Source organism: Crocuta crocuta, unplaced genomic scaffold (assembly GCF_008692635.1).
Source record: "Crocuta crocuta isolate KB4526 unplaced genomic scaffold, BGI_CrCroc_1.0 scaffold144, whole genome shotgun sequence".
Lineage (NCBI taxonomy): Eukaryota > Metazoa > Chordata > Mammalia > Carnivora > Hyaenidae > Crocuta > Crocuta crocuta.
Window position 1 is genome coordinate 2696123 of NW_027529669.1, and position 12299 is coordinate 2708421.

At 36.2% G+C, this 12299-nt stretch overlaps 1 protein-coding gene across 4 annotated transcripts in view; it reads right to left on the minus strand.

Annotated features, from left to right (window-relative positions):
• STXBP4 (syntaxin binding protein 4) overlaps positions 1-12299 on the minus strand; it is a 169274-nt gene that overhangs the window by 129971 nt on the left and 27004 nt on the right. For all 4 annotated transcript variants that reach the window (XM_077762842.1, XM_077762840.1, XM_077762841.1 and 1 more), the window contains exons 5-8: positions 9557-9663; positions 9151-9370; positions 8085-8163; positions 1087-1181 (exon numbers count right to left, since the gene is read on the minus strand). In XM_077762842.1, coding sequence (XP_077618968.1) covers positions 1087-1181; positions 8085-8163; positions 9151-9370; positions 9557-9663 — 501 coding nt within the window. The remainder of the gene's footprint in view (positions 1-1086; positions 1182-8084; positions 8164-9150; positions 9371-9556; positions 9664-12299) is intronic.

A 12299-nucleotide genomic window follows, 5' to 3' on the forward strand; every position in this document is an offset into this window, starting at 1 on the left:
GAGTCAGGAGTTTGAAAATCTAAAGGAGTTATCTTAACTACCTAATAATTGGAAAGTTTTAATGAACACAAGTGTTTAAACAGTGGTTGGTGTACTAGATATTTCTGTGAAGAAACTTTATCTTGCTGTCAAAATAGAATACACATAAGATTATACAGCACTACAATGTGACATTAAGTGCTGTAGATGTGCAAAATAAGGGAGTATTTGCTCAAACTATAACAGACACAGGGATTGGAACTGAATTAGGATTTGAACAATGGGTAAGATTTAAATAGATTATGGAACGGACATTGGTGTAGGACCAGGGAAAAGTGTGAATATGGAAATAAGCACAATGTATATTTATTGTAGCTACGCATTTTCAACTCCTCCTAAAATGTAAGAAATCTTTATCCACAAAAACTGACAGGAAAGCAGAGGCTGTGGACCATCAGCACCATATCCACTTATATACATATATATATATATATATATATAAAAGACACAGCTCATTTTTGCTGTGAGCTTTCAGGTAACCTGATAGGAAGAGCTCTAAAATGCTTTTCTACTTTTAATTCTTCCTTTTTAATCACCTTAGGTTTCTTTTACATACAGAAGCTCTCAATACTTTATTCTCCCCAGGACTATTTTTTTGGTGCCTCTAAGTACATTACTGTCATCTTCTTTGTATTTAGTGAGCATCTGACTGTTTTGTTTTTTAGGCTTTAGTTTCCCTTTGCTTTTTAAAAAGTTGAAGAATTATTTCCTTGCTCTTACTGCCTTTATATACACTTTGTCATAATTTATTCCATGTTCCCTTTAATTCTACATTGTAAAACATCACATTTGTCTTATTCCTGCACAGGAGGAAACAGATTAATTTGGTGTCAATTTAGTTACAAAAGGTTTTATTTCTATTTTGTACTTGTGGGTTGGCTGCTCAACCCAAACATAAATAATTAAAACCCAAACTGCCATTCATTTAATTGCAAATAAGTTAACTCTTCAAGAAAGTAATGGCTTTAGTTCTTTATCCTCTCAAAGAATGAGAACACTTTCTTACTGTTGTTTTATGGAAGAAAAATGGAAATTTAAAGTATTTACCATTTCCAGTTTCTCTGCCTTAAGGCGAACAGAGGGGTTTAGGGAAATCTTCTTTCCTTGTGGCCCATAATTATCAGTCCAGGCAGGGGCAATATCTAAGAGACAACAGGGTGCACGTTAATTGGAAATTTAATTGGAATAGAACTTTTCATTTGACAGAATGTGTTCTGGGTTCCCGCTGTTCAAAAATAATTCTGGCTAATCAGTTGGCAGCTTCCACTTTTGTTTTCATGATTTTTTTTCTTTAAATCTAAAATGTATCATATAAATCAGCTTCACTTAGGCACTAAATGATATAATATAAAAAGAATGGCCAATTACGCATTAAGTCCCATGGGAATATTAATTTAAAAGACAAACATATATCCTACCACTCCCTCATCATCACAATGCCTTACTCCTTGTTAAGTGAAGTCTTTTTTCTTCCAAAATAAGTAAAATCATATTAGGAATTCAAGAAGATCAAGATATTTCTTTGACTGGCAAAAGCGGCTTTGTTATGTCAGTTTTGAAGGTACTATGCAAAAACTCATAAATGCAAATTGTTTCAAGTTTGCGTCTAAAGTATGATAGACTCAGAACTCCTGGAACCAAAAATCCTATTTCTTATTTTACAGAAGGGTTATATTTCAAGGAGCATAGATGGACTTTCAAGAGTTGAGTTTTATACACCTCTCACTCATCCTAACACCTTCTCAATCTACACGATTATTTAGATACGCCTTTGTCCTTGCTGCATGCATAAGAGACCACACACTACAAAGGACTAGACCTTGAAAACTTATTCATTTTTTAAAAAATTTTTGGGGGGGGTGCCTGTGTGGCTCAGTTGGTTAAGCGTCTGACTTCGGCTCGGGTCATGATCTCATGGTTTGTGGGTTCAAGCCCCACGTCGGGCTCTGTGCTGACAGCCAGCTCAGAGCCTAGAGCCTGTTTCAGATTCTGTATGTCTCTCTCTGAACCTCCCCTGCTCACGCTGCCTCTCTCTCTCTCTCTCAGAAATAAATTTAAGAAACATTAAAATTTTTAATTTTAATTAAAAAAACATTTTTGTAAAAGTTTATTTTATGAGAGAGAGAGTGTGCGCACAGGAGCATGCGGGGGAGGGGCAGAGAGAAAGGGAGAGAGAGAATCCCAAGAGGCTTTGCACTGTCAGTGCAGAGCCCGATGTGGGGCTAGAATTCACGAACCATGAGATCATGACCTGAGCCAAAATCAAAAGAGTCGGACAGTTAACCGACTGAGCCACCCAGGCTCCCCCCAAAATTATTTCTTTTAATGTGCCAAAGTTTGCGAAACAAATTCCTGTAATTCATGTCAATCCTTATATCTAAATTGTCACTATTCTAAGTACACTTCTAAATGGTATTTTACTAGTTCTACATAGAAACAAGAGGAAGAGAAAAAACTTTTTGAAATGTCACATCTTTATGCAGTGTTTTAATTTTTTTAAATTTCTCAGAGCATCTGTCTCTAAGTACAAAATGATTTGCATTCTCTTTCTTAAGAACATAAGAAGCGCATATGAAAATAAATAGTCTTCCTCTAAACCTTTAACACATCCTTAACATTCTATGTAAAATCTTGAATATAGCTTATAGGTGTCAAGATCATAAAAAAATGGTTACTGACTTTTAGTTTCAAATGGAATCAAACCTTGAGCAAGAGTGATTTTAGTATAATAGACTTCTGTTATACAATTCTGATAAAAGTTTTGTTAACATGATACTTAATTGTTAGCTATGAGACAAAAAATAGTGTGTATCTATATATCTATATCTATATTATTTTCTCTTAAGAGAAACTCTGTGCCAAACCTATAGTGTGGCACAAAAGATCGGTGTAGGGTGGTGGAGAAGGCCCAATAGCAGATAAGTCAAACTTTTATTTTTCATTTTTAAGGTATGGATTTGTGAGGCTTGACAATGACCTTCAGCTTGGTGCCTGACCTGCAATTAAAGCACATGAATACTAGGTGGACCCAAACTAACTTAATTATGATTTCAGACCAATAATCTTAATCCTGGGAGTGAATTACTCAGTTCAAGGGTAAATGTGTGGAAAGGGGGGGGGGGGGGGGGGGGGGGGGGGNGGGGGGGGGGAGAGGGAGAGAGAGCACACAAAGCATTCAACACACTAAGGCCCTCATTCTCACCTACATTTTCCTACATGTAAGGATAAAAATTTGCTATGTGTAACAGTGGAAATAACAGAAGATTAAATCTTATTTATGCTTACTTTTAGCTAGGCAGTGCATTAAATACTTCATATAGATAAGCTCATTAAGCTTTACTATAACCATAATGACATATATGTTGTTATTCCCATTGAAAAGATGAAGAGATCAAGGCCCAAAAAGGTAGAGAAACTAGCCTATGATCACACAGCTAGTAGGTGACCATGTCAGGTTTCTAATCTCTTGTGACTTCTGGAGCCATTCTTCTTCTTTTTTTTTTTTTTAATTTGTCTGTTTACTTATTTATTTATTTATTTAGAAAGAGTGTGAGTGAGAGAGAGGGCAAGCATGAATGGGGGAGGGGCAGAGAGCGAGAGAGGAAGAGAGAATCCCAAGCAGGGTCCATGCTGTGAGTGCAGCTCGATCCCATGAACTGTGAGATCATGACCTGAGTGGAAATCAAGAGTCAGCCACTCAACCGGCTGAGCCACCCAGGCTCCCCAAAGTCACTATTTTTTAATGTTGTCAGTATCTTTTATCAGGTTTTCTTGGCTATAAAGTAGAACAAATGAATCCACCTTACAGGAATTGTAAAGGTAAAATAAAAAATCATAGAAAACTACTATGAGCACTACAGAATATTGTTAATATTAACAAAGAAATATATTTAAACAGGAGATTTAATGTAAAATTACACTAACCCACCCATTTAACAATATGCAATCATGGCTTAACAAAATCTCACTTTCTTTCAGACAACCTTCCCCTAAAACTATACCTCTGAGTCAAAACCTTAGGAGGATTTGTGCATAAATCTGGAATGCTTTGGTAATTCAGAATAGCTTGACCTGAAAAGCCTCATAGACAGACAGCTTTTCCCATTTGCCAGTGACATCTCTCAATTCCGGCCTCAAGCTCTTGATTTGCTCCTCTCTAGGGAAGTGAGGATTTTCAAAGGATGGCTTATTATTCTCTTGGATCTTCTCTTTTATTCCTCTTTTTAGAAGACAGAGAATGTTTAAGAGGGCAGGATCAAAACCATTTGGTTTGTACCATGAACCCTCCATGGTTATTTTTCCCTATCACTATTTTGTTTCAGTTATAAAACCTTAGTGTGGGAGGATTATGGTTTGTGTTACAGTAAAGTTAAAGTAATGATATTTCTTCATGCAATAATTCTTTACTAATTTTTTTAGGAATGTCTTTGGTATGCTTTCAGCCCACTTATAAGATCATGTGTTCATTACCTTATGGCAATAGTAAATGGCTGTGGGTTCTGAAATAAATTTATATAATAGAATAGTTGTTAAAAACATATTCGACTATTATGTAGATTTTTAAAATTCTAACCAGTTTTACACTCTGGAATAATTTTGAGATGGGAACAGAGGTAGATTTGCCTCAATTAAGTTTAATTTTTGTTGAGGTTAATGTTAAAACTTGTTTACATGTTTTGAATACATACCAGCTGGCCAAAGGAATATAGATGTGACAGTTAAAGGTCTAATTTGGGAACAATCTATAATTAAGTGCTTATAACAGACAAATCACAACACAGATAAGTTACCCAGAGATAATTTAGGGTTGATTTTGTTTTCTTTCCCCCCACAGAAACATCTGGCCTTCGACACTTATGTGAAAGTAAAAATCTAGGACTAACTCAATGCTAATTCTACCCTAGAAAAATGTTGTTTTAATTGCATTTTAATATTTACTTCTCATACAGCTTATGCATTCAAATGTATTTTTCATTAAATCATTTTTCTACTACAAAATATGGTATTGTTTATTTTAGTTACTGATGTAAATTAATTTTATTCATCGCTCTGGGATCCCTTTGCTCTAATCAGATTGACTTCCTAGGGTCATCTGACATCTATCTAGCTCCTCCTTAGCTCTTTATATTGTCCATGGTACTTCCTTCACATAGGATAATCTCCTTTAGCCATCAATTGATGTTTACTATTCTTTCTTTAATGTTTATTTATTTTTGAGAGAGAGAGAGAGAGAGCACATGAGCAGGGGAGGGACAGAACAAGAGAGGGAGTCACAGAATCTGAAGCAGGCTCCAGGCTCTGAGCTGTCAGCACAGAGCCCGACATGGGGCTCAAACTCACAAACCATGAGACCATGACCTGAGCTGAAGTCAGATACCCAACCAATTGAGCCACACAGGCGACCCAATATTTATTATTCTTTCAAGACTGGATGATGTCTGACTTTTGCTAAGAAATTTCTGCATATGTCGTGACAAATCCTTTATTATAGTTTTTTGGGCGAGGGGAGGATGCAGAATTGAATTAAAGGATGGGAGCTTTTGCTTCTGCTCTAAAAACATGCCCTGGAATATTATCTGAGCTACACCCTAGTCTGTGAGTTCTGTAATATTAATAATAGCAAAACTTACTGAGCATACACTATGTACCAACTACAGCGCTAAATGCTTGATGTGCATGATTTCACACATGAGTATTAACTCATAAAGACCCAGGAGGAAACTATTTCAAAGTTACACAGCTGATAATTTAGGAACAAAGATATCAACCTCTACATTTGCACATTTGCATTCAGGGCCTGTGCCTTCCCTACACCACACTCAGGCCACTTCTTTCCTCAGTCCATTTTCTTCATGTCTTTACACTGTTTGTGACAAGACAGTATATTCTTCTGAGCATGAAGACCACTCACATCCTGCTCTAGTTAACAAAGAATACTGCAAATAGTAGTTATTCAATAAAATAGGCACATACGTATATCTGTTCTAATCTGAATAATGAAGGTTTTTTTTTAACTCTGTGTTTTATTTCACCATAGACTATTAAATAGCTCATGGAAAATATCCTAATTCCTTCATAATTCCTACTGAACTATGTTTTCTACATACATGACATAAATGTTTCCTGAATTAATAAAAAACTAAGAGAAGCATCAAGTAGTTCAATTACTTTGTTTCTTTTAAATGTTTATTTTATTTTTGAGAGAGAGAGAGACATAGCATGAGCAGGGGAGGGTAAGAGAGAGAGGGAGACACAGAATCTGAAGCAGGCTCCAGGCTCTGAGCTGTCAGCACAGAGACAGACGCGGGGCTTGAATTCACTAGCCATGAGATCATGACCTAAGCCCAAGCTGAGCGCTTAAGCCAACTGAGCCACCAAGGTGCCTCTCAATTACTTTCAAAATTAAGAACACGTTATGTAAATGTATCCTCACCATCGTTTGTGTTTGACATTTATCTTTTTTTTCTCATATGAGAAGAAAACAATACATCCAGAGAATGGAAATTAATTATGTTAAGGGGATAATACTAATAAGGTTTATAAGAGTCCACAAATTCCACTCAGTAAAAGGGCATATAATTTATGGCTAAAGACTGCTACCGATACACTGCTCCAAATCAGACAAAACTACTGTGAAATGCACTATAAATTCCTTTAGTGTGGTGCCTGTGTGCTGTGCTCTGAATGTTTGTGTCCTCCCCAAATTCATATGTTGACATCCTAACCCTCAAAGATGATGGCATTAGGAGATGGGGCCTCAGGTCACAAGACGGGAGCTCATAGATGGGACTAGTGTTCTTATGAAAGAGATCGCACAGGTCTTCCTAGCCGCTCCACCATATGAGGCCATAATGGGGAGCCTGCAACTGAAGAAGGCTCTTACCGGGACCCTGCCAACACCATGATCCTGGACTTCCAGCCCCCACAACCCTTAGAAATAAACGTCTATTGGGGCACCTGGGTAGCTCAGTGGGTTAAGCGTCCGACTTCGGCTCAGGTCATGATCTCGCGGTTCGTGGGTTTGAACCCCACATCGGGCTCTGTGCTGACAGCTAGCTCAGAGCCTGGAGCCTGTTTCAGATTCTGTGTCTCCCTCTCTCTCTGACCCTCCCCTGCTCACGCTGTCTCTCTCTCTCTCTCAGAAATAAATAAAACATTAAAAAAAAATTTTTAATGAAAAAAAGAAATAAATGTCTGCTGTTTATAAGCCACTCAGTCTGTGGCATTTTGTTACAGCAGCCCAAGTGGACTATGATACTATGTAATTTATACTTACTTGTCCTCATTTTGCTATTTTGATCTGGATTAACACCATTAAAAATTAAAATATACAAGTAACAATTTGCATTACAGTTTAAACATATGTAATTAACTTTTCCTTTCTATACTCGTGGTTTTTTAATTGTTGTACTTAATTTTTGGAGATAATTTAAAGGGAAGGCTTTTTTCTTGATATTGAGCCACTAAAAGATACTTTACAGTTTGATAAAAATTCTGTCTCTCTGGGTAGGTTACAAAATTAATACTTTATTGTCTTACAAAGTCAGTAAATGATTTCATGGTAATTATAAGCAATAATATTCAATTCATAATACTGATATTCTTTCTAACTTACATTTATAATAATCTTTTCTTACAAAAACATACTTCTTTTCTTAAGCTATCTTCCTATCTCTAATAGCTCTTAAAGGTGCACTTAATAAACCTCACCAGTATTTCACTAAAAGGACAAGGGAGCCTAGTCTTGATTTAAAGATGAGTTTACATTATTTGGTTTCAATAGTCCATTGGTTATTATAGCTTCACAGACACCGTTACGATAATGCATCTTAAAATTTCAACTCTTTGTTAAGGAAAATTTCTAATAAAAGTCATAATCTAACAAGAGCCACTGCACAATACATTCATTTTGCTCTTTTATTCATTGAAGGAAAAAAGGCATAATGCACCCTTCTTTAAAGTCTATTAAGTCACATTATGTACTCCTCGTTGAGAAAGAGTAATTGAAAGAAGTAACAGTAAAGAGGAATTAAATGTGCATTTACCTGTATTAGACATATCTGTAGGGCTGTTTTCTGAAGAAGTAATTGGAGTCTGTTCTGTTTTCTTGTATCCAGTTTTTATCTATGAAAGAAAAGGAAGAATATAAAATGTATTTTCTAAAGTAGGTCAAAGACCAGACTAGACGCTCACATTAACATAAAAAGGATGGTTTATGAGATTAAAGCTGTGGTCCAAAAAATATGAAATCTCTAAAATTTTGGTATATTTATCTTCAAACAAAGCATTTCAGAATTAAAGGTAACAATTGCTTTTAGCTCTATCCTGTCCAAGGACAGCAAAATATAAGGCCACGTACCTTATCTTTGGAACGGTATTATAACCCAAATAAAAAAATGTAAGAGGCTGACAGATAATCTTACACTCTGCATCTTATTAGCAGGTACTTGAAACTGAAATTACCTTTGATGGATTTTATCCACTGGCTGAAAGTCTACCTGAGTTTCCTATTTTGTTCTATAGCTAACATGGATTTTAACAGTATATGCTCTATTTGTTTTAGCTTTGATTTGTCAGGGCACCGTAGCTATTAGTAACTGACTGTCAATTTTGATGTAGAAACTCTACCTTCTGTGTGATTCTACTGGGGTGAGCGAGGTATTAGCATACACACATGAGGGAACCATATCCACCTACATGGGTAATCAGGATTAGCCTCACTGTGCAGGTGAAAAAGCTAAGGAACAAAAAGGAAGACTGCCTGTCTTCAGTCAAGAAGAAAATAGGAATCATAATAAACCATATTAGAGACTTTCTGAAAATAAATACGACATGCCTAACACAGTTTTGAGTGCTTTCTAAGGATATCGTTGCAAGGCTGTCCCTCATCATGACTTTCTGGATAAAAGACATACTGACTTGAAAAATTGTATTATTGACACGGCACAGCATAAAATTCTTAAACAGAAAAAAAGAAAAGGTCTCTCAGGTAAATACCAAAATGTTAAAAAATTGCGTTGCCAAAGTTATAATTCTATATGTACATAACAAACGTAAAAATATAGAGAGGATTTATAGGCTGCATAAATATACAGAGAAATGTAAGATTACCTGATTTCTCTTAAAAGAAGATAAAATGGTATCTGTAGTTCGGGGCGTAGATGAGGTCTTTGGAATTAGTATTTCAGGGGCAGACAGAAGAGGACTAAATGTTGAGGCGTGTGGTCCATGCTCTCCTGAAGCTTGTAAAAGGGATGCACAAGATGGATTTTCTAGATGATTGGCATCTGATTTTTGTCTTATGAACGCTATCTCCCAAGCAGATTCTGATCTAGCATTAAAAAGAAATAACTTTACGGATATGTTATGGGTATGGTACGAAAGAATTTTAAGATAATGTTTCACATATTATAAAGGTATACTTACTTTATGGTCTAAAGTATTTAAATCTCTTAAATTACTATTTTTGAGAAGACATGCTAAAAAATTCATTCAATTTTATGGATAAGACAGTTACCTTAACTTGGCTCTGGTAATTATGCTTTTTGCTTCTTCAAAGGATACACCAATCATAGATTCTCTGTTTATTGAGACAAGTTGATCTCCTGGCTTCAAACGTCCATCCTAACAAAAAGAGTAATATATTAAAGAAACTAATAATGATGGCTTAAAAAAACAAACAACTAATTGATGCAACTAAACCAAAGAAAAATTTTAGTGAACAGTCTCTCAAAAAAAAAAGTGAAAAGAAAATATTGGACAAAGAACCTCAATAGCAAAAAGTTTTGACTAAAGCCTGGTTTGCCTACATGTGGGTAAAATGGAATGACCCATGCATTCGCAGGCTAAATTTGCACACTATGGAGTCCTGAAGACATACAAGAATACATATATGCTTAAATGAAGACAGAGCCCAGCACACCAAGAAAAGACCTGTTTTAAAAGCTTGGTACTAGGGTGCCTGGGTGACTCAGTCGGTTAAGCGTCCAACTTTGGCTCAGGTCATGATCTCATGCTTAGTGGGTTTGACCTCTGCATCGGGCTCTGTGCTGACAGCTGGCTCAGAGCCTGGAGGCTGTTTCAGATTCTGTGTCTTCCTCTCTCTCTGACCCTCCCCTACTCGTGCTGTCTCTCTCTCAGAAATAAATAAAACATTAAAAAAAAATTAAAGCTTCGTACTATATATAAGACAGATACAGCTCTGTGATAAAGTAAGAGAAATAATTCTAGAATATATCAGAGTACAAGACTCATTCACTTTAGTTCCTGAGCATTTATGCATCTTTCATCGCACCAAATTGGTTAAGATTCATTCCACAGTAAGATTTAAAAAAAAAAAAAATTTTTTTAATGTTTATTTATGTTTGAAAGTGAGAGACGGCATGAGTAGGGGAGGGGCAGAGAAAGAGAGGGAGACACAGAATCCCAAACAGAATCCAAGCTCTGAGCTGTCAGCACAGAGCCCGATGAGGGACTCGAACCCATGGACTGTGATATAATGATGCTTCGCCAACTGAGCCACCCAGGTGCCCCTCCACATTAAGATTTTTAAAAATCAAGGATTTTCAGTCAAGGATCCTTTTTAGATTGATCCTACCTATACTTCCTCTCTTTACTGGATCTGCCGTAACTCCTGTGACGCAGGTCTAGCTGGTTGTACATAGAGCTTTCCTCATGTCCTGCTAAAGACGACCACTTCTTAACAGCTGCCTTGCATTGTCTGCTAAGGCCCAGCTCTGGCTATACTTAGCCTAACCGGGTAAGACAGAGCCTACTGATTACAAGATTTAATGGATTTGTTAGGCAAGTTTCTCGGTCTTTACCTTTTTCCTTAATTCAAACTGGAAAAGAAGAAGGAGCTCTCTTCATTTTCAGCTCCCAAGACATGTCTCAGTCATCATTCTCAAAGACAGAAAGCAATATTTTTGTAATGAGGAAAGAAGCTTATATGGTTAAAAAAAAAAACCAATTTTCACCCTAATGGCGTTTAAGTTCCACAAATTCAAGGAGATATCTCCCTTCAAAGTCTTATCTAAGATATATTCCTTGGATAACTGATCTTGGATCTGAACTTCATTATATATAATAATGGTAATTTATGGCTACTTCACTACTAAATAAAAACAGCTTTTTTTTTTTTTAAAGATACTTAGTGGGGTATCAGGGTGGCTCAGTCAGTTGAGCATCTGACTTCGGCTCGGGTCATGGTCTCGTGATCCGTGAGTTCAAGCCCTGCATTGGGCTTTGTGTTGACAGCTCAGGGCCTGGAGCCTCCTTCAGACTCTGTGTCTCCCTCTCTCTCTCATCCCTCCACTCACTCGCTCTCTCTCTCTCTCTCAGAAATAAACATTAAAAAAATTAAAAAAGAAGAAAGATACTTAGTGCTACCTCTTACACTGAATACTAAGTACATAGGAAAATAAATCTAAAATATTTATCAAAAATTTTATGGAAATGTTATTTCAAATACTATGTAAAAGACACTATAACCTAAATGTATGACTCGACAACTCTTCTAAATTCTGAACATTATTCAAAATATTAAACCAAAAAAAGAAATTTGATTTTAAAATACACAAAATTTGTAAATTTTGACTTTATTTAAATACAACTAGGAAAGTCTGAGAACACAACACAAGTGCTACATTGACAAGTGCTTTTTTTTTTTCTCTTTTACTGACAAACGTATGAGGAGTAAAACACAACAGCAACGCTGGAAAAGCAAAGTACCTACCAGAAGGATACTATGTATTCAGTAAAATGAAAGAGCTTTTTAAATAAGATTTTATAAACACAGTTCTGTAGTTGCCTGGGCCCAAACCTTATTTGGCCAGAGTTTGGCTACATATGCATTTAAATCAACTCTATCCAGACATACTTAGATGTTTATGTATATTAGCCTGTCATTTAATTTGCTAAATTTTCGTTTTAGGACAGTTATCTACTCAGGGTTAAGATGAAATAGTAACAAACAAGAAAAACAACCTTTCTGCCACAGGCAAAACAATAAGGCTAATAATGGGGGAGAGTAAATAAAATGCTCAAGTGCTTATTTCCAGGAGGAAGGTGGGGAATGGATCACGTAACAGATATAGGAACCTGAGTAATACCTAAATCTTCTACTTCTTAAGTCTAAGTAACTCTAAGTGAACTCAAAGCAGACTCATAGGCGTTCATTCTATTTTTATGCTCCGCTTATATGTGTCAAATGTCACATCATAAAAAAGAAAAGAAATTCTCCATCCCCCCCCCCCCAAAAA